Raw genomic sequence first — 24,392 nt, forward strand, 5'->3', positions numbered from 1 at the left:
CTGAGCCTTAGTTTCCTAATCAGTAAAAATCTTAGTGGGCTAAGTGCATAGCAAAAGGAACACAGCTAGTTTTCTTTTTCTTTCAAATAGCTCAAGGATACTAGAATAGGAAGAGGGCACTGAGTTTGGTGACTGGGAGGAAAGAAGTGACTTTCAAGAGGTCTCTTTCCACACTGTAGCAGAGGCTGAAATCCAAGGAGAAAACGAAAGAACGAGCTCAAGGTAAGGAAACTGAGTACTGTCCACTCACTTGAAAAATATATTAGTACAAAGGAAGAAAAAATGGCAAAATTAAAGGGAAAAAAGAGAAAGTATTTTTTTTTTTTTTTTTCAAGATAATTTCGACCTAATCATGTCAGAAGACAAAAAGAGAGGTCAATGGAGACGGGAAAAGACTGATGTGCAGGAGATTGTGCTGCAGGGGCAGCAAAGCTGATCAAGAGAGCAGGGGAGGGTTTGAAAATACTGCTGGAGTTAATAATGATGAGCCTGGGGGACAGCACAGTAACACTGGTTCGGAGACAGCTACAGTAAGAAAATGAAAAGCAGAAAACAAAGGACATGTTGGTTTCCTTCTTAGAGAGCACTCACTATCTGGGGAGCACTGGAAAGAGAGGGTGGATTTGGATTCCTGGGCAAAGTGTTGAAGATTTCAATCAACAACGATGCAGGATATGACTGGGAATTCACTAGGAATAAACTAAAGGAGAGCCAAGTAGCAGTGAGAATCTAGGTGAAGTTAATGTGAATTCAACCCATCTCTTGTTAAGGTTAAGCAAAATCTACCATACATATGTTCAGAATCCGTAAATATATATTTGGGAACACAGTGAATTCTGTCTAGAAAATTAGACGTGCAAAGCCAAATGAAAAAGTACTGACTATTGGTACTGAAAGTACTGTCTACTGGCACAGACACCTGGCACATATATTGTGTAACAGTTGGTGTCAATAAAAGTTATACGATGTTTTGTTTTGTTTTATTGGTGTCACTAATAAAACAAAACTGTCACATACTAGGGAGTACCCTTAATTTTTTTCCTAAAGAACAACTTAGTAAAGAAATGTAGAAAAAAATTTGATTTGCTAAGTTGCGTTTAATTTTGTCCTAGTATACAATGTAAAATCTAGTACAATGGCTACTACTTTTCAGGTAATCAAACTGTCCTTAGACCATTATATAATAGAAAGCCAGATGCACACTGCATTTAATTTTCTTTAAAATAAAACATTTTGAAGACTTAAAAAAAATAAAAATCCTGAAACAATATAGCTCAATCTAGATTTCTAACTTTTCTTTCAACATGATAACCAATATATTATTTTTCAAGTATACATTTTAACCAGTGAAATTAAATGAATATATTATTTGTCAAGTATACAGTTGACCACAATGAAATTTAAACTGAAATGTAACATTTTCAAGCTGAAGATAATGTAAAAATTAAGTGATATATGTTATTAACAGTAAAAATTAATTGGCACTTCTGTAGGTCAAATGGGAACATCCCCATTGTTTTGTTTGAAAATAACAGCAGCAATGGTTAAGATCACTGCTCTGATACTATTTCTTCTTTTCTACAGTGTTTTAAGAATTGCTAAGGTAAATGTAAAATCTGTTAATTTGTATCAGTACAGAAGTTCTCCCTCTCCCTATTTAATCAGAGAACATGTGCTCTACAGTCAAGGGAGGGCGGGCCCCAGAGAATGTGGATAATTGAGAATAATTTATCTGAGGATATTTATTATGCAAATAAAAAATCAACACCTTGCTTTTTGGCTGCAGTAAAATAAGTGCAGATTTCTTAACTAGTATGTTTAAGACTAGATGTCTATGTTTTTATCCTGTCATTTCATTTCATTCTAGCCACTAAATTTTGTAATGTTTTCTACTTTCTGTAATTTTCCATGACCTTCAATGTTTAACGGCAACCTTGAGCACATACATAACAGAATTGTCATGCATTGCTTTTATCAAGCTGCCTATAAATATTACAACAGTTATTCCTAATACAATCACTAGATTCAAAGACTAAAGTAAAAACTATGCCCAGATTTTAAAAGTTGTCCTAGATAGAAAGATTATAAGAGTACTAAGTTTTCCTCTCACTGAGAAACCCGTAACTAGGCTATTCACCGGAAGGCTCTGCGTTACATAGAACTAAGAGGAAAGGGGGCAATGGAAATTGGGAAAGAAATGTAAAGATAGTTTTGATGTCAGTTTTAAGTCTGAATAGCAGATTTCAGTCTTCTTTCTTCCAGAGCAGGAACAGAGAGCACACACTGTCCACACTGAAGTGGGAGAATTAACAGTTGTGAAGAGAGAGTGCCAGTATCCTATAGCCAGTTCTCTCAGTTAGTTATGAAACATAATACCATATTTTGTCTGGAGGATAATGAAGAGTCATATTATTCAGTTTTGATTTTATAATTTCATATAATATGAAACCAGTTTATGTATAAACATTGTTTGAATTGGCAAGGATTTCAGCTAGAATGATTTATGGAAGACTTTTCAACATATTAAAGAGCAGAATGCTGAGGAACTGCTAAGGACAGAGATATATACACCTGAAATTGTTTGCAGCTAAAAGATGTCAACAGAAAATCTCACATAAAAGAATGATGGTTTAAGGAAAATCTAAATAAAAATAAATATTCCCTCCAATGGAGTCCAGAGAAAACACAAAGGACATATAGGACAGGCCTTTCTGCTTATTTTTCAAGAAAGAAAAAGCAATGGCAAACAAAATAACATGAACCTAATTTTCTGAAGTTTTAAATAATTAAAAGCCCCTTTTAATTAGTTCTAATAGCTTCAAACAGAAAAAGAACCACATCTGTGAATTCTAGTATTGCCGAAAAGAACCACATTAGTGACTGGGATGCATCAATATGATAGATAAGAAAGTACTTCTTAAATAGTAAATTACTACTATCAATTAAATGTAACAATCATTACTGTAATTATTATCAAAAAAGCTGCTGCTAGCTGAGTCAAGCTTCTTGGAAAAGCCCCCTTTATCTCTAACCTGTTTCTATATTAGAAAAATAAAGCATTCTAATCAAAATATGGAGATAAATCTCTATTAGGTTATGATTAATAACGGAAAGTGATGAGAAAGTGACACATTTAACAATGATGCTAGTTTAGAATTCTTGTTTTATAAGAATCACATACAAATACTGGATTTGCAATGTGCATATATACAACTGTTTAAATGACTAACCCACAAACACTAGTTTTATCATATTACCTAGATCTTAATATGTACATTTATAAATATATTTTAACAGCTCTGAAACAGTTTTAAAGTAAACAACATTTTTTTAAAAAAAAGTCTTACTAGCAGACAAGCAGAGAAGCAAGTTGGGATATACATGGTACTTTCACTGCCAGCACAAGTATATACTTAATCATGTAATGTAAGTATCTATTCATCCTGCCAACATTATAGCCAAGACACATATTTCAATTTTAATGTAACTCTGGACCCCTAATTATTGCTTAAATGTCAAAAAGATTAAACTCAGCAGCACTACCCAAACAAAATGTTACTGTATATGCAAACGATTGCATATACATGTCAGAAAATACAATTAAAGACAAAGGGTATCATTTAAAGCTAGGAGATACTGATGTGACCAAAACATACTTCATGAAGGACCATTAGTCAGGTGTCACATAGTTGTCTACTAGAATCCAAAAGTTCCAGAAAAGGAAGAACCTCAAGGCCTAGAACAGTGCCTGGTTCTTGGTATTTTAAGTTGTTGTAGTTGTACCTTTAGTATAAACATATAGTTACAGTTTGGTGAACACTTAGAGGCATGTTTATCATGTCTTATTTCATTTAATCTTCACAAGAACACTATTATAAGTATTATTACTGTCCCCATTTTACAGATGCGGAAACTGAAGCACAGAGGTTAAATAACCTGCTCAGAGTCAACATTATATCAATTGTAAGTGGTAGAGATACTTAATAAATATTTGTCGAATCAATGTTTGAATCTACATGTACAAAGCTTCCAGCTGTCTTTCAAGAGATGCTGTAAACTTCTGAGGATTACATAATTCAATCTGGGGAAAAATACAAAAACAACTCCCTTCCAAAAAAAATGTATAAGTTGGATCAAACATTAAGGGCAGACAACACCCCAGCACACTTTGAAATACCTCAAGTTATAAATTCTCAAAGGTCAGAGTCACCAATCCAAATAATCAAAAGTAGCATATCACTTTGATCCTATATTTAACTGCTAATGACCTAAAGAGATTTACAGAAATCTTAGGAATTTTGTTATAAAGAAGGCATCTCTCTAAAAACTTTATGATATAAAAGAAGAAAATGTTACATAGTTTTATGGATAAATGTACACTACAGTTACGTGGTTTAAAAAATGCACTTAAGGTAGTGTTTCCTTCATACTTCCATATTTGAAAAGCTGTAAGTAAGTTGACGGATGTCTTACAATTGATGACACCCAAGAATTGAGGAAATATATTCCTTTGGATTTCTGTTACAATACTCATATTTTGAAGTGACATCTACTGTGACACTGGTAACAACAATTGCTAAATTCATGAAAGACATGTAGAAGAGGCAAACACCTTGGACATTAAAGCTGAGAACTTAAATCTAGAAAGTAATACCAAGTTGCACTGAAACTGTGATCACAATGGATAAGGAAAAATATTTGGGAGGTATCAAGGGAGTCAGGTAGTGTATGGTAAGAAAATAAAAAGCAAGCAGATTTTTCATTAAAATGTACTTAAAATACTCAATGTACCACTGCAACGTCTCTAGTTACAATTATTTAAATTGCTAACAAAAGTAAAATTCAAATAAAAAATTGTTCATTATAGCAATTCATATTTTAATATTAAAAATTTAAAAATGTGTCCTAGGATGAAGACATTTTCCACTAATTTCAGCTTTTACCCTAGACAATTCACACTCAATGATACAGCAAATTAGTAGCTCCCATAGAACACTGAATAAAACAAGAGTAAAATACATCAGGTGATTTGATTGATGAATAAACTATGGAATATTCTAGGGCCTGAATCTGTTTTTCAACTAGACAATGATTAGAAGAGGGCCTGGGAAATTCGTCTTTCTTTCAAGTTTCTAAAAGGTTTATTCTGAATCCACAAACCTCCTCTGGGAACTGATTCTACACTGCGTGTTGGAGTGACTCTGGGAGAAAAGGGAAAAGGAGGGTGGCTGGGATAGAGTATGGTTAGGGTAAGGTGTAAACTAAAGTTGTCCTGAAAGGCAAAGGGTAAAGCTGCCTTCTTAACCGCAAAATCATCACGGATCAGATTCAAAAGAGATAGACACATATATACACACATGCATATCCATACATACGTCACATTACTCTCATAAAAAGAAAATGACCTCCAGTTTAGCACCATTTGACTAATTGTAGCTGGTCGCTTGAAGGTATTAACTTGTCTAGGCAGAGGAAGAGGGTATTTAGTGTCTGAGAGGCATAATTTTTCACTTTGACTCTAATGTTGATCAAGGGGAAGGGGCCTGACATAAATCCCAGCATTTTAGCTCCTATGGGTAAACAATTCTTATAGAGGAGGAAGCTAGTTAAGCCATATTTGGTGAGGGACTCCTCTCACTGTCACCTAGTTTCTTCTGCCCTGATTAAATTTCCCCCAGCAAATTTGGAGATAAATTGATCTGCTACTGAGAATTAGCAATGTTTGTTTGTTTATGAAACAGGGTCTTGCTTTGTCACCCAGGCTGGAGTGCAGTGGCATGATCATGGCTCAGTGAAGCCTCAACTTCCTTGACTCAAGTGATCCTCCCACCTCAGCCTCCTAAGTAGCTGCGACTCCAGACACATGCTATCATACCCGGTTAATTTCTGTATTTTTTGTAGAGACAGGGTTTTACCATGTTGCCCGGGCTGGTCTCAAACTCCTGAGCTCAAGTGATCCACCTGCCTTGGTCTCCCAAATTGCTAGGATTACAGGTATGAGCCACTGTACCCAGTTAGCAATGTTTATTTTTAAAAATTTGCATTGAGGATTACATCTCAAACTCCTAAGAGTTTGGATAATAATAACAGCAATAATACATCAAGATGATTTTGGTTATAAACAACAGGAGACCCAGTTCAAAATAAAGGGATACATTTACTTCAAAAATAAAATTACCTTGCATAACAAGAAGTTCCAAACTAATACGGCTCCAGGTTGTTAGGCTCACAGATAGCATCACAGACCCAATTTTTCTTTCCAGTCTGCTACTCTTGGTAGGGTTACTAATATCCCTGATGGCTACCAGATGCCTGCACATGGTCATATCATTATACTCTCACATACTAATGCCTAGAGTTGTACATGACACATGTATTCGTGCGTGTGAGCACGTGCGTGTGAGCACATGCATGCACACGCACGTGCACACACACACAGACACACACACACACACACACACAGAGACAATACTACTTCTTTGTGTCTCTTTTTAAAACCTAAAAAATAGGCTAGGTATGATGACTCATTCCTGTAGTTCCAGCACTTTGGGAGGCCGATGCAGGTGGGTCACTTGAGGCAAACCTGTCTCTACTAAAGAAAATATTAGCCAGGTGTGTCAGCATGCACCTGTAATCCCAGCTACTCCGGAGGCTGAGGCAAAGAATCACCTGAGCCCGGGAAGTGCAGACTGCAGTGAGCCAAGATTATACCACTGCACTCTAGCCTGGGCAACAAAGTGAGAACCTGTCTCAAGAAAACTAAAAAATCTAAAAAATCTTTCTCTACATACACCTTTTCCAACCTCATGAGTCAAAGGTAGATTACATAGATGCCATAAAAGCATCCTCCAAAGGGAATGGAGCTTGGAATAAAGAATCCATATTCAACTCTGGACCCTAGGAATGAGCCAGCCACACAACTGGTTGAGGTGCTTTCCCTAGTGAGGAGTCTAAATGGTGAGTTATAAGCCTTGGCCATGTAGGCCCAGTGTGATTTTTTAAAAAATTACTTTTATCATAGGATATAGTACCACTAGAAGGAACCCCAAGACATCTCTTGAGTTCCACCTATATCCTTTTCTTTTGCCACATCGTGTAGTACTATTTCCCTCTGGTTATCAGGCTTAACCACTTCAATCACAGCATAGCTACCTCCCCTCCTATCCCCTCCTCCTCCCTTTTAAAATTTTGGTAAGTTTGCTTAGTAGCAGGAAGACCTACATTGGCAAGAAGGTAGGGTCAGCTACCAATTCAAATTGTTGTGCCACAGGTGCCAACGTTCCTCCTTTGGATACTACGGCCTCTAACCCAGCAGAGACCAGAAATAAAAGAAAGGCTGAATTACACGTTTTAAGTGTGTCACTAGTTAAAATGGCATTACAGATGCTTGGATGTCTTAACAAAGGTCATTTCCCTGTTTTTCATTTCTTCTAGCATCCTAGCTGCAGTTGTAGAATCATAAGTCTAAGCCAATCATGTAATCTTTCTATTCTATTCTCTAGTGCTCTAGGGGTGCTCACGTGATTTAATTATGTTCTATAAGAAATGAGTAGAAGTACACCAAAGGCTTCTGAAAAAGATTTTTCTCCCTAATAAGTATAAGGAATATGAGGAGAAAGCTTCTTTTTCTGCCTCTCTTTCTTTGCACTGGGACACTATTATGGGGGAAGTGATATTTTGAGTTGTAGCCACCTTGCTATCAAGAGGGTGAAAGTCAACACACTCAGGTCCATCAGGAGATCATTATCTCACTAAAATAACTGGGATACCTGCATCCAGGACTCTTTTGAAGTAAACAAATGTAAAGGGTTTAAGTCACAGTTTAGGTTCTCAGTTCCTTGCAGCCAAAAGCATCTTAGCTGATACATACAGGGAGAAGTAGGTACTGCAAGAAGCCAATCATAAAATGTGGAACATGCTGAGTCGAGCAGCACAACAAAGGGTGTTGCGAATTCAGTTCTTTCTAGCTAGATCTTAGTTTATACTATAGCCAAGAATTAGAATTTTGAGTTTATTTTTCTCTTTCTTTATGCTATCTGGCATTGTTTGAAGTATGTATATCTTACTGTCAACTTGGTTCACACTCTACTACCTATAAGTTTATTCCTGAGAGATTCACTTTCAGTAGAAAGATAAAGCCAAATTTCTAGACATATAGAACTAAGGATAAAACCTCAACAGGTAGTACATTTTCCAAAGTAAAAAGTATCTTAGTGGCCTGCCAGCCTTCATTAGGAATACTTCTGTGCTGTAAGAAGCACTAAGATTTAAAAGAGTTAGTACAGAGAATGAGATACCAAAGAAATAATGATGAATGGTCTATTAGTTACAAATTATTTGACAGATACATTTATCAATGTGTACAGGCAGTTATTTGAATTCAATATTGCTTTCAGGTTTATTGCCTTACCCTTATTGTCCAAAGTAAAACTTTCCTTTCCAAACCAGATGGTAATCAAAATAAAAAAATGGAAAAAAATCTCTCAGTCTGTCAAGACTCAATTCAACTCTCAGGGTTTGTTTGTTTGTTTGTTTTGTAGTACGTACTATCAGACCAAAGGAAAGAAAACAATTAGAGACCCACAGACTTTGATAAGAGAGAAGATTACATCTGATAACTGCAAGTGAACAACAGGATATTTCAATCATTCTAAAACATTTATTTACACACAGTAAGATTACAGATAATCTGTACTAGGTTATCTCAAAGTGTATTCCCTGGAATGTTTTTACCTTCCTCTCCCCAAAAAAGAAAGAACCCCACGTCAAACAAAATTAGATACATATCACATATAACATCTCCCTTGTTAGTCACAATGTGCATCAAGGTATTAAAGGCTTTGAAAAGTTAGGCTGTAAATAAGCCAACTAATCATAATCTATCATGTTCAAATTAGACTTAAGAATTCATTTTTAACTGTGTATTCCCAAGGAATGCATTTGGGAAATGTTTATCAGTACATTCTAATAATGCCCATGACGGTTTTCATTCCCTAGGAATAAAAGTTGAAAGTTATTTTTCACCACCGTTGCTATGCTATGAAGTAATGGTATTGACGATTTAGTTGTTGAATATTGGAGCAAAAAGTCATTAACATATATCTGAGATACTATTCATAAGAACTGAACATAAATTCCTGAAATGCTTTCCATAATGGAGAACTACAAATTTCCTGTTTATACTTTAGCTGGTCCAGCAACAAAAAGAACACGTTATCTTGAAAGTAAGTTGCATATTCATTTCTACCTAAAACGTGTGGATACGTCAAATTTAAAGTATGTTTTATAATAGATTATATCCAAGATCAATTTAGTAAAATGCATAAAATTATATGCATGTGGATATTTCTGTATAAATACCAGAAAAATGTGCTTATATAGTCATTAAAAAAAAACCAAAAAACTTTTGTTATCTGACCCCAATGAGGACATTTAAAACAAAAAACTGTTTAGAAACACAATTACACAAACAAAAATAAACCTATATTAAAGTTAAACCATGTTCACTACCAATTTTTCAAATCCTAAATTTAAAAATAACTATGTCAAGAAAGTGTTTTAATATACATTGGAGCACAAGTAATATAGTTTACTGGTTGTTAAATAAAATTACTTCATTATACTACTGCTAGTGGAATAAAATTGACACACACAACTTGTACATGCAGGGAAAATACAACTTAATGTAAATAGATGGTTTTCAGCACATTCCTTTACTAGAATGTGGCCACCTGCCACAAAGTACACAAGCTCATGCACAAGATCAAGACGTTACATACAGCTGAGATCACAATGTCATGCATAGTACAACAGCGTGCCAGATTATCGTACCACAAACTGTGCGGATGTTCTCCCCCACCCCATGAGCCACTGCCAGCAGCTGCTGTGGAGCTTGGTTACCCATATCCGTGACATGAACGGTGTCCTTTGGAGAATCTTGTTCCCTGTGGCTGTAAGTATTCTTATTTTTATAATATTTTAATGATGCTTGCTATCAAAATGTTAAGTACAATACTGGAAATTATGAAAAAGTAGATTTTTTGCAATACTAAGCAATTATATACATCTTATCTCAGGTACCTGCAATAAGCATCACATATATAAACATATCATCAAAACTAATTTAGTGCTCAGAGTTAAATGAACCCAAAATAATATATCTGATGACAGTGCTCCAGTGAGTGGGGAAAAAGAAAACAAAATACAATCTCCAAAAAGTACTGCCTAATTTTGAGCACTCAAAAAACTTGGCAAGAGTCATTCTAAAGTCTGGCTAAAGTATGACTCATACAGATATGTGCTATATAAGAACATTTATTAGGATAGATCTTTCACTTACATGATTTCAATTTTGAATACTTGACTTGGTAAACAATTAGCCAAGTTAACATTATTTATGTTAGTCAATGAAAGAAAGTATAGAATATAGTCACTGAACTACTTCCCCTCCTTTCTCTGAACTTATTAAGTGTATTGCAATGTCCTTGTTTTTCTATATATTTCCTAAGTGCATTCTGGTAAAGACAGCATTTTCTTTTGCTATTAGGTAACACTTGCTAAATTACATGTTCATAAAAGCATAGAATCAGAATTTTGGAACCTTGAGACACATTGAGTGGCTCAGCTCTATTCCTCTTGGGAGTACTACATGGCCCTTTTAGAATGATAAATTCAGTGCTTCTGGAATATTCCAGAGTACCTTTAAATCAGGCCAGGGAGTGAAAAAAAAAGAAAATACAGCCAACTCTCAATAACAATGGAAGGTAGGATAGATAAGTAAAATCTGAAGATCTAAAAATTTTATTTTAATTAATAACTTGAATCTCCTCTCTTAACATTTGACTTATAATTTTAAAAAATTATGTCAGATATAAAAAGAACTTGAATTTGAGCTCTTTTCTCTGCCCCCTCTCCAAACACCCTAGAGGAGGTACTAATAAGAACTGTATAGTCTGATATTGGTAGCTGCAAAGATGAAAACCTATTTATATGTCTAGCTTTTCCAAATTAGATATTTAAACCTATACATATAATATTTTAGTATATGAGGACCCATGCGTATTTTCATCTTCGTGTAAAAATGATTGCTTTATAATTTGCTTAAAAATTGGCATTCCTTTAGCAAAGAATGACTACTTACCATAATCAATATCAGCAGTTACATCCAACTTTTCTGACTTTGTAACAATCTACAACTTAGTACTTACCAGGTTACATTTCCCTTAGAATGTAACATTTGAAAGTGATATGAATTGAAGATGACAGTTTTACTCAACATCAGAATAATGCATGAGAGGAGCCAGCATGCCTTGATTAAATGGATATAAGACTGGGGCTTAAAACAGCTGCCTCTCCTGATTCTTATGTACTGTACAGTACAACATTGTAGCATTCTGCCTCAGTTTTCCTCCAGCAATCATCATTCAATTACCTCAACAGACTGATGCAAAATACAGATCTTTTTTTTTTTTTTTTTCTTTTTTTTTTTTTTGAGATGGAGTCTGGCTCTGTCGCCCAGGCTGGAGTGCAGTGGCCCGATCTCAGCTCACTGCAAGCTCCGCCTCCCGGGTTTATGCCATTCTCCTGCCTCAGCCTCCCGAGTAGCTGGGAAAAATACATATCTTTATTATGACTATTATTATGATCATTGAGACAGGGTCTCACTCTCACAGCTTATTGCACTCTTGACCTCTGGGGCTACATATCTTTATTATGATTATGATTATTATCATTGAGACAGGGTATCACTCTCACAGCTTACTGCACCCTTGACCTCTGGGGCTCAAGTGATGCTCCTACCTCAGCCTCCCAAGTAGCTGGGACCACAGGCATGTACCACAATGCCTAGCTAATTTTTTAAAAATTTTTTGTGGAGACAGGATCTCCCTATGTTGTCCAGGCTGGTCTCAAACTCTTGGGCTCAAGTGATCCGCCTGCCTCAGACTCCTGGAGTGCTGGGATTACAGGCGTGAGCCACTATGCCTGGCCTGCAAAATACATATTTTATTATAAAGTTCATCATATGAACTGTTTTAATTAGCAACAAATAAAGTTTAAGTTAAGAATAACAAAGTGTCTATAACTGTGCCATTATTTGAATATGTAAGTGCAGAAGAATCTCTTATAAGAGCAGGTATGCCACAGTGCAGGATAAAAAAAGGGACATTCTTATGTTGCCATATGTTTACATGGAAGATAACTGGGATTTGACCAAAAACAAGGTGAAAACAAGTATATTTTATAATAAAAGGCATTAGAAAAAAATGTGCAATAAAAGGACAATAATATTTAAGTTTATGATAAATAGTTTATCCATTTATTTGCCTTTCTGAAGAATGATCATTCGATTCTAAAAAGCAGTGTTGTATTGGTAAATGTGTAATTTGAACTTCTTATAAATCATTCTAATTTCATTAAGGTATCAGTTTGTTATTCATTGACAGTAATACCTCTTTAAATAGTGATGAAAGAAAAGAAACATCTGAATTTAAGTATTATACCTGGCTTTACAATATATATACTTTGTTATATTTCTGGAGATAAGACTTAACTGATAAGAAGTATATCAGTAATCCTTTGCAATGGCATTTTATTTTAAATTTATGTACCATAAAAATTTAACAAAAAATAAACCATATGTAAGTAAAAATCAATTGGTTAAAAAATATATTATTGGTATTACTATATGCATACATATAAAATTGGTATTTTTGTTTAGGACTCAAATATTTTACATAGGAGAAACATTTCCCTAATTATAACAAAAGTTAAGATAACTTTAGAAAACACTTGGCTGCATGATTTGAACTGTCGTTAATACCCCAACAACAAATAAAAAAAAGTTGGTTTCAAAAATTAGGTAAATTAAAATAATGCTGCAGATTAAATTTTTCCACAAAAAATAATGCATCCAAAAGTAGTAGTTCTGAGTGCTGTATAATTTTCACTTGGATTTCTAAGAATAAATCTGTAAGTATTTAAACATTTCTGAAAATCTGAACTTTTCCAGGACACAGTAAAATAAGAATAAGGAAAAAAAAATCAGTGAAAAAGTTGTTTTCACATTTTGATCATGCTTACATGTTATGTTAAGAAAGAATTAAATAATTAATACAAAATTCTTCAATTTTATAACAATCTACAAATAGTTCCTATGTCAACATGGAATTACATTGTTAAAGGCATTATTTGAAGACAACGTTTTGATTTGTCAGAAAATAGAACAAAGTCCTCAATGATTATCTTTGATAAAAGTAACCACTACTAAGGAAAAACAATAAACAGAAAAAAACTGCTACAGATAAAATCTGATGAACACACTCTGCGTTCTTATTATCAAATTTTGTGCTCTCTACTTATAATGTACTAATATTGTAATCAGGTCAGTAGAGGACTGAATATACATCATGGATGCTGCTACACAAAGTAAGCAGGTAGAAAGATTAGAATGTGACATGGTAAGGCGAAGAAAAATGACTATGTCACATAGCAATAGTTTAAAATACTGGTTTTCTCAGTGATTAAAAAAGCATGTTCAATGACTTTTTATTTTCCCTGCAGTTCATCATATTGGAAAGCTACAGCAAGACAGTAATACAGCTCACTGGATACAAATATTCAAGTTCTTCACTAACCTCATCTGGGTTGGCATTAAAGGTGAGGCTGCCTTCATCCAGCTGCATATACAATTTTCTAAAAGAAAATCCTAAAGGTGGGTTCTTATTGTATATGGAACAGTGACCCCAAGTGGATTTGCACAACCTGTAAAATCAGAGAAAATAAGACAAGAAAACATTACTACATTTAATTTCCTAAGTTAAATATGCATATACATGAAAAAATAGTAACATGAAATAAGATTGAATTTTATAGTTATAAAGTTTAAAATTTTTAAGTTTGTACTTGTTTTCTATTTGTTTACTAGAGTATGACAGATGCTTTAAATTTAGCAATTTTGACAGCATCTAATAAATATGAGTTATAAAGATCAATAATATTCATGAGTACTATCTGAAGTTAAACATAAACTATCATAATAGTAGTAATAATAGCTAACATTTTCTGAGTACTTACTAGATGTCAGACCCTATTTTAAGTATTTTTATTGGATTAGCTTGCCTAATCTTCACAACAATCCTATGACGTTGGTGATACAGATAAGAAACACAGAGACAAAACAGTTACCCAAGATCATATGGCTAACATGTATAGATGCAGGATTTCAAACAATGAGTAATCCACAGCATGCAATTATTAACCAAGAATCTAAATAGGGTTTATTAACTAATTCTATGTGCTCTATTGTGAAATAAAACTAAATGGGAGGAAAAGATTGCTGGGCAGGGAAACAACTTTTGTTTTTCAAATAATAAATGTTACAACAGACAAATTAAACATAGAAATTGTTTGTAATGCCACAACTTGAATACATTCATCAAGCTGTGATGTTAAACATAGCTGTTTTTAAGATACTGCTTCAAAAATACTGGTTCTTTACTATCAGAGTGATACATGATTGTTTAGAAATTCTATAAAACCTAAAATACTAACAGTTCATATCTCAAAACACACTGCAGATTGGGATAGTTGTTTCTAACTCGTTACAGAGGCAATAGCTACTGGTTATTTGAAAGCTAAAGTTTTATCTTATTATAATGCCTGGAAATTCTGGATATCTACCAAAGAGCCTTAAATATAAATGCATTATTCTAGAGACACAGAGAATACTTAAATTATATTCTGATACAATTGTAATGAGTCTTTGTCTCAAAATTATCTCATCTGTTGTGTATTCAAAAGCATCTGCTACTTGTTGAGACAAATGAAACTGTTTACTTTCTTATATTCATTATTAGTTTCTGCCTCAAATTTCCTTCTTTTAATAAACACACAAAGTGCAGGGCAACAAGAAAAAGTTACTGTCTGAGCACATAACATCAACAATTGTGAGGACAAGGGGGTAAAATATCTAATTTAGCATGAGACTATCCTCTTAGTAGTTGATTTATACTGCTGTATTATTTTTACCCACCAAATGAAATCACTGACTGAAAACTGTAAGTATAAAAAATTGTTTAGAATATTATCAATATTTTTTCAGTCTTATTAATCTAGTCCCAATAAAACTCAAAACTAGAGTTTTATTACTAAGCTATGTGAAAACCAGAGAACTTCCCAACATCAATGAGTATTCAATACATCCAAAGTTGAAATTAAAACTAAGCCAGTCTTTAATTTCAAATAGAAGCAATTTATTATTAAGGAGAAAATCTAAGTATTATTAAAATAGGCATAATTATGGCAAACATTTCTTTCACAAATGAAAAATTCAGATTTAAACCTCAAATGAAGAATATATTCTGATTGACTTTGGGAAGACTAGAAATTAAACTTTTTAAAGAAGTTCAAATAAAGAAACAGAAATTAAGTTAGTGAGGAATACTAAAATGTAGAAAAGAGATTATAAAGAATGATCCAGTTTAAAAGTACTTTCATTTCCTCTTCTATTCACATGATTAAAAAAATTAATAACTTATTTATTTTAAAGACTCCTCTTTAATAGAATTTCCTCACATAGTACTTTCACTATGTCAAACAAATGAATAAAAGAATAACAAGATATGATATTGACGATTTTTATCTATTTAGAGGTTGAGAAAGGACCTATATAACTTGTACTATAACTGTGTGACATCAGAAAACCTAACAGGAATGTCATTACTGAAAATATATTTTGACTAAAGTTTGCAATTTATTAAGTCTCAATTAGATTTCTAGTTTGAAATTACATGAAGTCTTAAAAAGATGTTTGTTTCTAGTTACATTCTATATTTTTATAAAGATCCACTTCAAGATAGTAAGACAAACTTTGGTAAGGGATGCTAAAAGGTCTGAGATCCAATTATTCCATGTTTGGTAATATTCTTAGGCCAAAAAGTCATGTACCTATACTTTTTGTTAAAGTATATGATGCTATTGAAGGAGTAACTTAGGTTCAATAAAACAGATTCTATTCCAGCAAATGTTCTTAGATTTGTGGTTTTAATTCAAACTAGTACAACGTGAAAATTTATATAATCTACTTTAAGTTCAGCAAGTAAATAAAAACAACGGTTTGTCCCCTTGCTTTCTAATATTTGCCTACTTCATTAAAATGCTGGTTAGGAAAAAAAAGTAGATACAATTTTCACCAGTTAAATTTTATTCTAACAAGCACCTTTGAAGAAATATAGAATTGAGTAAAAATGTAAGGCTCTATATGAAGAAAATTAAAAACAGTAACATTTGAGGACTATTCATTGATTTTGAAGTCTGCCTATTCTTCAGATGGGATACCTATGGGAAGCACAAACTACACAGCATGTGAACACTCCAATTTTTAAATTAGAAATTCTCACTCCACAACTTTGCGGTATTTTTAGAATAAAGTGAGAGTTTCTGATTTATAATGAACTGACAGAGCCTGATTGGTAACCTCTCTTCTAATTGTAAAGTTGTTATTCTACTTTCTATTGTCCTCCTTTCACAAGATCAAATTTGACTGTGATGCTAACTGTATATTTTTCCAGGTTTTAATAAAGAGTATCTCAAAGTACAAGACCAAGTTTAAAGAAAATATTTTGTAATATATATTATTAAAAGAACATTTAAACATGGTTATGTTTAGAGATACTTGAATTCAACATTGGTGGGTTTAACTTACCCTTGCCAGAGAAGTTCATCATTTGCGAGGTCCTGCCAAACACACGAAGCCAAGCAAAGGTCAGTTGCATTCAGGTAGGACAAGATGGTGAAGCTTAGCTCAGGAGGCAGCATTTCCAAATTAATGAATCCTTCCTGTTCTTTTGATTTCCTTGCCTTCAAAAGATGATATATGTCAATGCCCCCTTGGACTTGTTTACGATGATTGCTGTTAGAAATGTTGTTCGCAGCCATTCTCCTGCTCTGCTCTCTAGTGAGGTAGCCTTGCTCACTGTAGCCTTCTTGTTGTAGCTGCTGGTTTCTGACAACTCTCCACAACCCCTGACCCATCTGCAAGCCTGGGAAAAAGCCAGAATGTAATAAGGGTGACATTTAAAAAGTAACCCATTTTCCCCAGTGGTATAACAAATCTGACATGAAGCATTCATTTACCAGAATTAAAACTTCTCATTAAAACCTATTAAAACCAGAAGTATATTATTAAGAATAGCTGAAACATTGTAAGTGTAAATTTTGATAGACAAAATTTCGGAATTACTTGGTTTGATCATCACCTTTATCCTGGTTTGCTAACTACTTTTAAAGTCCATAGGTGACATAATCATTTTTCACGTGGTAAGATTTAAAAGTTATTGATGTCCTTAATACTCTTACAAATTATAATTATGTGGACTTATGGGCCAGTATCAAATACAGCTCTGATCAGAGCAAAGACTCTAGTTAAAAGGCCTCCAGACCCTGCTTTTCATCACAATTCAGTCTAAGCTAAGCTAGCTCCTTTTAACCAAACTCCCAGATGTGTTAACAGCTGGGAAACAGGCTTTTAGTTTAATTCTTGCCAGTCTACACTTATGTTGTAGACTGTAATAAAATGTAACATAGGCCCTGAAGTCTAATTCAGAAACCTTATAAATTAGACACCTAGAACTCCAAGATAAATGCTCAGTAACAGTCTACTATTTAGTTTTGTTGTTGCCTTAAATTAAAAACTGTAATTTAGATAAATTTTCTAATTCTTCTCCACAAATCCCTATGGATTCTTCAGAAGTACCTGGGAAAAGTCACCAGAGGAAGGCGTGCTCCAGTCTCCCCACTACCATCTGACCTCCCACCAAGGCATTCTACATTTGTCTGTCACATATATTGACTTCCTCATGTACAAATGTATTACAAAATTCCTAGATCTAGATTTGGCATTGCCTTTTAATAGCTTTTCTAGGGCAAATAAAGTCATTCAGAACAACTAAATCAGAGTTCTTAATGAATATGAATAATTACTTTCATGATCTCTTTTTCAAACAAAATACTTTTGTTTTATCAACTCAAGTTGACAGCTAATACCTGTGTGTTTCAAAAACTTGGAAAAAATACTGACTTTCCCATAAAATCATTAAAATAGTCAAATAATTTTTATAGCATGACCTGAACTTAAAATATAACGTTGTTTTAATTAATTGTTTACAATAAGGACTAACAAAAACAAAAGCAAAAATCCCAAACGACAAAAAAACAAACCAACAGTGACTAGGTATCTTTTAATTAGAAATAATTTGAAAATTGAGCAGAATGTCAAAGATACTATTATTGTAGTATTTAAAAAGGTATGATCCATGCATTTATTTACTAAACCTTTGGCTACTGTTTCGATAATGGCCACTAAATTCAGTCATTTGCTGATTAAAGCAGAAAAAATAGTCCAAGATAATTTTTAACTCTTCCCCCACCTTATATTGTCCTGCTTGGAATCCCAGCAGCTTAAGCTATAAAGGTATGGCGGGGAGGTATAAAGAGAAGAAACTAATAATTTTAAAATGTAGGCATATTTGTTTTTGAAAAGAAGGCACAAAAGATAACCCTTCTCGCCCTACTACACACACAACACCATGGTATTTCTTCCTAAATAAGTGGTGAAGCTATACAAATAAAATGTTTTAGAAAATACAGAATATCAAGAAAATAAAAAGCCACAGACCAGTAGAAAATCTTTGCAAAACACATATGTGATAAAAAGACTGTGTATCCAAAAAAGGTAAAGAACTCTTTTTTAAGTTCATTTTTTAAAAAATTATACTTCAACTTCTAGGGTAAATGTGCACAATGTGCAGGTTACATATGTATACATGTGCCATGTTGGTGTGCTGCACCCATTAACTTGTCATTTACATTAGGTATATCTCCTACTGCTATCCCTCCTCCCCCTCCCCCACAATAGGACCCGGTGAGTGATGATCCCCTCCCTGTGTCCAAGTGATCTCATTGTTCAATTCCCACCTATGAGTGAGAACATGCGGTATTTGGTTTTCAGTTCTTGCGACAGTTTGCTGAGAATGATGGTTTCCAGCTGCATCCATGTCTCTACAAAGGACACAAACTCATCCTTTTTTATGGCTGCATAGTATTCCATGGTGTATATGTGCCACGTTTTCTTAATCCAGTCTGTCACTGATGGACATTTGGGTTGATTCCAAGTCTTTGCTATTGTGAATAGTGCCGCAATAAACATACATGTGCATGTGTCTTTATAGCAGCATGACTTATAATCCTTTGGGTATATCCCCAGTAATGGGATGGCTGGGTCAAATGGTATTTCTAGTTCTAGATCCTTGAGGAATCGCCATACTGTTTCCCACAATGATTGAACCAGTTTACAGTCCCACCAACAGTGTAAAAGTGTTCCAATTTCTCCACAGCCTCCCCAGCACCTGTTGCTTCCTGATTTTTTAATGATTGCCATTACAACTGGTGTGAGATGGTATCTCATTGTGGTTTTGATTTGCATTTCTCTGATGGCGAGTGATGATGAGCATTTTTTCATGTCTTTGTTGGCTGTATGAATGTCTTCTTTTGAGAAGTGTCTGTTCATATCCTTTGCCCACTTTTTGATGGGGTTGTTTTTTTCTCGTAAAATTGAGTTCTTTATAGGTTCTGGATATTAGCCCTTTGTCAGATGAGCAGATTGCAAAAATTTTCTCCCATTCTGTAGGTTGCCTGTTCACTCTGATGGGAGTTTCTTTTGCTATGCAGAAGCTCTTTAGTTTAATTGGATCCCGTTTGTCAAATTTGGCTTTTGTTGCTGTTGCTTTTGGTGTTTTAGACATGAAGTCCTTGCCCATGCCTATGTCCTGAATGGTATTACCTAGGTTTTCTTCTAGGGTTTTTATGGTTGTAGGTCTAACATTTGAGTCTCTAATCCATCTCGAATTAATTTTCATATAAGGAGTAAGGAAAGGATCCAGTTTCAGCTTTCTACTTATGACTAGCCAATTTTCCCAGCACCATTTATTAAACAGGGAACCTTTTCCCATTTCTTGTTTTTGTCAGGTTTGTCAAAGATCAGATGGCTATAGATGTGTGGTATTATTTCTGAGGGCTCTGTTCTGTTCCATTGGTCTATATCTCTGTTTTGGTACCAGTACCATGCTGTTTTGGTTACTATAGCCTTGTAGTATAGTTTAAAGTCAGGTAGCGTGATGCCTCCAGCTTTGTTCTTTTGGCTTAGGATTCTCTTGGCAATGCGGGGTCTTTTTTGGTTCCATATGAACTTTAAAGCAGTTTTTTCCAATTCTGTGAAGAAAGTCATTGGTAGCTTAATGGGGATGGCATTGAATCTATAAATTACCTTGGGCAGTATGGCCATTTTCACGATATTGATTCTTCCTATCCACGAGCATGGTATGTTCTTCCATTTGTTTGTGTCCTCTTTTAGTTCACTGAGCAGTGGTTTGTAGTTCTCCTTGAAGAGGTCCTTTACATCCCTTGTAAGTTGGATTCCTAGGTATTTTATTCTCTTTGAACCTATTGTGAATGGGAGTTCATTCATGATTTGGCTCTCTGTTTGTCTGTTACTGGTGTATAAGAATGCTTGTGATTTTTGCACATTGATTTTGTATCCTGAGACTTTGCTGAAGTTGCTTATCAGCTTAAGGAGATTTTGGGTTGAGACAATGCGGTTTTCTAAATACACAATCATGTCATCTGCAAAGAGGGACAATTTGACTTCTTCTTTTCCTAACTGAATACTCTTGATTTCTTTCTCCTGCCTGATTGCCCTAGCCAAAACTTCCAACACTATGTTGAATAGGAGTGGTGAGAGAGGGCATCCCTGTCTTGTGACAGTTTTCAAAGGGAATGCTTCCAGTTTTTGCCCATACAGTATGATATTGGCTGTGGGTTTGTCATAAATAGCTCTTATTATTTTGTGATACGTTCCATCAATACCTAGTTTATTGAGAGTTTTTAGCATGAAGGGCTGTTGAATTTTGTCAAAGGCCTTTTCTGCATCTATTGAGATAATCACGTGGTTTTTGTCTTTGGTTCTGTTTATATGCTGGATTATGTTTATTGATTTGTGTATGTTGAACCAGCCTTGCATCCCAGGGATGAAGCCCACTTGACCATGGTGGATAAGCTTTTTGATGTGCTGCTGGATTCGGTTTGCCAGTATTTTATCAAGGATTTTTGCATCGATGTTCATCAGGGATAATGGTCTAAAATTCTCTATTTTTGTTGTATCTCTGTCAGGCTTTGGTATCAGGATGATGTTGGCCTCGTAAAATGAGTTCGGGAGGATTCCCTCTTTTTCTATTGATTGGAATAGTTTCAGAAGGAATAGTACCAACTCCTCCTTGTACCTCTGGTAGAATACGGTTGTGAATCCATCTGATCCTGGACTTTTTTTGGTTAGTAGGCTATTAATTATTGCCTCAATTTCAGAGCCTGCTATTGGTCTATTCAGGGATTCAACTTCTTCCTGGTTTAGTCTTGGGAGAGTGTAAGTGTCCAGGAAATTATCCATTTCTTCTATGTTTTCTAGTTTATTTGTGTAGAGGTGTTTATAGTATTCTCTGATGGTAGTTTGGATTTCTGTGGGGTCAGTGGTGATATCCCCTTTATCATTTTTTATTCCATCTATTTGATTCTTCTCTCTTTTCCTCTTTATTAGTCTTGCTAGTGGGCTATCAATTTTGTTGATCTTTTCAAAAAACCAGCTCCTGGATTCATTGATTTTTTGGAGGGTTTTTTGTGTCTCTATCTCCTTCAGTTCTGCTCTGATCTTAGTTATTTCTAGCCTTCTGTTAGCTTTTGAATGTGTTTGCTCTTGCTTCTCTAGCTCTTTAAATTTTGATGTTAGGGTGTCAAGTTTAGATCTTTCCTATTTTCTCTTGTGGGCATTTAGTGCTATAAATTTCCCTCTACACACTGATTTAAATGTGTCCCAGAGATCTAGTATGTTGTATCTTTGTTCTCATTGGTTTCAAAGAACATCTTAATTTCTGCCTTCATTTCGTTATATACCCAGTAGTCATTCAGGAGCAGGTTGTTCAGTTTCCATGTAGTTGAGTGGTTTTGAGTGAGTTTCTTAATCCTGAGTTCTAGTTTGATTGCACTGTGGTCTGAGAGACAGTTTGTTATAATTTCTGTTCTTTTACGTTTGCTGAGGAGTGCTTTACTTCCAACTATGTGGTCAATTTTGAAATAAGTGCAATGTGGTGCTGAGAAGAATGTATATTCTGTTGATTTGGGGTGGAGAGTTCTGTAGATGTCTATTAGGTCCGCTTGGTGCAGAGTTGATTTCAATTCCTGGATATCCTTTTTAACTTTCTGTCTCGTTGATCTGTCTAAGGTAGACAGTGGGGTGTTAAAGTCTCCCATTATTGTTGTATGGGAGTCTAAGTCTCTTTGTAAGTCTCTAAAGACTTGCTTTATGAATCTGGGTGATCCTGTATTGGATGCATATATATTTAGGATAATTAGCTCTTCCTGATGAATTGATCCCTTTACCATTATGTAATGGCCTTCTTTGTCTCTTTTGATTTTTGATGGTTTAAAGTCTGTTTTATCAGAGACTAGTATTGCAACTCCTGCTTTTTTTTGTTTTCCATTTGCTTGGTAGATCTTCCTGCATCCCTTTATTTTGAGCCTATGTGTGTCTCTGCATGTGAGATGGTTCTCCTGAATACAGCAAACTGATGGGTCTTGGTTCTTTATCCAATTTGCCAGTCTGTGTCTTTTAATTGAACCGTTTAGTCCATTTACATTTAAGGTTAATATTGTTATGTGTGAATTTGATCCTGTCATTATGATATTAGCTGGTTATTTTGCTTGCTAGTTGATGCAGTTTATTCCTAGCATTGATGGACTTTACATTTTGACATGTTTTTGCAATGGCTGGTACCTGCTGTTCCTTTCCATGTTTAATGCTTCCTTCAGGATCCCCTGTAGGGCAGGCCTGGTGGTGACAAAATCTCTAACATTTACTTGTCTGTAAAGGATTTTATTTCTCCTTCACTTATGAAATTTAGTTTGGCTGGATATGAAATTCTGGGTTGAAAATTCTTTTCTTTAAGAATGTTGAATATTGGCCCCCTCTCTCTTCTGACTTGGAGAGTTTCTGCCAAGAGATCTGCTGTTACTCTGATGGGCTTCCCTTTGTGGGTAACCCGACCTTTCTCTCTGGCTGCCCTTAACATTTTTTCCTTCAACTTTGGTGAATCTGACAATTATGTGTCTTGGAGTTGCGCTTCTCGAGGAGTATCTTTGTGGCTTTCTCTGTATTTCCTTAATTTGAATGTTGGCCTGCCTTACTAGGTTGGGGAAGTTCTCCTGGATGATATCCTGCAGAGTGTTTTCCAACTTGGTTCCATTTTCCCCGTCACTTTCAGGCACACCAATCAGACGTAGATTTGGTCTTTTCACATAATTCCATATTTCTTGGAGGCTCTGTTAATTTCTTTTTACTCTTTTTTCTCTACACTTCTCTTCTCACTTCATTTCATTCATTTGATCTTCAATCGCTGATATTCCTTCTTCCAGTTGGTCCAGTCGGTTACTGAAGCTTGTGCATTTGTCATGTAGTTCTCGTGTTATGGTTTTCATCTCTGTCAGTTCTTTTAAGGTCTTCTCGCATTGATTATTCTAGTTATTCATTCATCCATTCTTTTTTCAAGGTTTTTAGTTTCTTTGTGCTGGTTACGTAGTTCCTCCTTTAGCTCTGAGAAGTTTGATTGACTGAAGCCTTCTCTCAACTTGTCAAAGTCATTCTCCATCCAGCTTTGTTCCGTTGCTGGCGATGAGCTGTGTTCCTTTGGAGGGGGAGATGTGCTCTGATTTTTTGAATTTCCAGCTTTTCTGCACTCCTTTTTCCCTATCTTTGTGGTTTTATCTGCCTTTGATCTTTGATGATGGTGACATACTGATGGGGCTTTGGTCTGAGTGTCCTTTCTGTTTGTTAGTTTTCCTTCTAACAGTCAGGACCCTCAGCTGTAGGTCTGTTGGAGTTTGCTTGAGGTCCACTCCAGACCCTGTTTGCCTGGTATCAGCAGCGGAGGCTGCAGAAGATAGAATATTGCTCAACAGCGAGTGTTGCTGTCTGATTCTTGCTCTGGAAGCTTCGTCTCAGGGGTGTACCCTGCCGTGTGAGGTGTGAGGTGTTGGTCTGCACCTAGTGGGTGATGTCTCCCAGTTAGGCTACTCAGGGGTGAGGGACCCACTTGAGCAGGCAGTCTGTCCGTTCTCAGATCTCAACCTCCGTGCTGGGAGATCCACTTCTCTCTTCAAAGCTGTCAGACAGGGGCATTTACCTCTGCCGAGGTTTCTGCTGCTTTTTGTTTAGCTATGCCCTGTCCCCAGAGGAGGAGTCTACAGAGGCAGGCCAGCCTCCTTGAGCTGTGGTGGGCTCCACCCAGTTTGAG

The 24,392-nt window shown here is 35.2% G+C and overlaps 1 protein-coding gene across 3 annotated transcripts in view; it reads right to left on the minus strand.

The window, feature by feature from the left end:
* FBXO8 (F-box protein 8) overlaps window positions 1–24,392 on the minus strand; it is a 55,849-nt gene that overhangs the window by 10,226 nt on the left and 21,231 nt on the right. Inside the window, exons 2-4 of one of the 3 annotated variants that reach the window (XM_025386070.1) lie at window positions 16,858–17,039; window positions 16,703–16,734; window positions 13,635–13,761 (exon numbers count right to left, since the gene is read on the minus strand). In XM_025386070.1, the coding sequence (XP_025241855.1) occupies window positions 13,635–13,761; window positions 16,703–16,734; window positions 16,858–17,031 (333 nt within the window). In that variant the 5' untranslated portion in view covers window positions 17,032–17,039. Of the gene's footprint in view, window positions 1–13,634; window positions 13,762–16,702; window positions 17,041–24,392 lie in introns of those variants that run through there. The other 2 variants (XM_025386068.1, XM_025386069.1) reach the window with 2 other exon arrangements.

The sequence above is a fragment of the Theropithecus gelada genome, chromosome 5, assembly GCF_003255815.1.
Source record: "Theropithecus gelada isolate Dixy chromosome 5, Tgel_1.0, whole genome shotgun sequence".
NCBI lineage: Eukaryota > Metazoa > Chordata > Mammalia > Primates > Cercopithecidae > Theropithecus > Theropithecus gelada.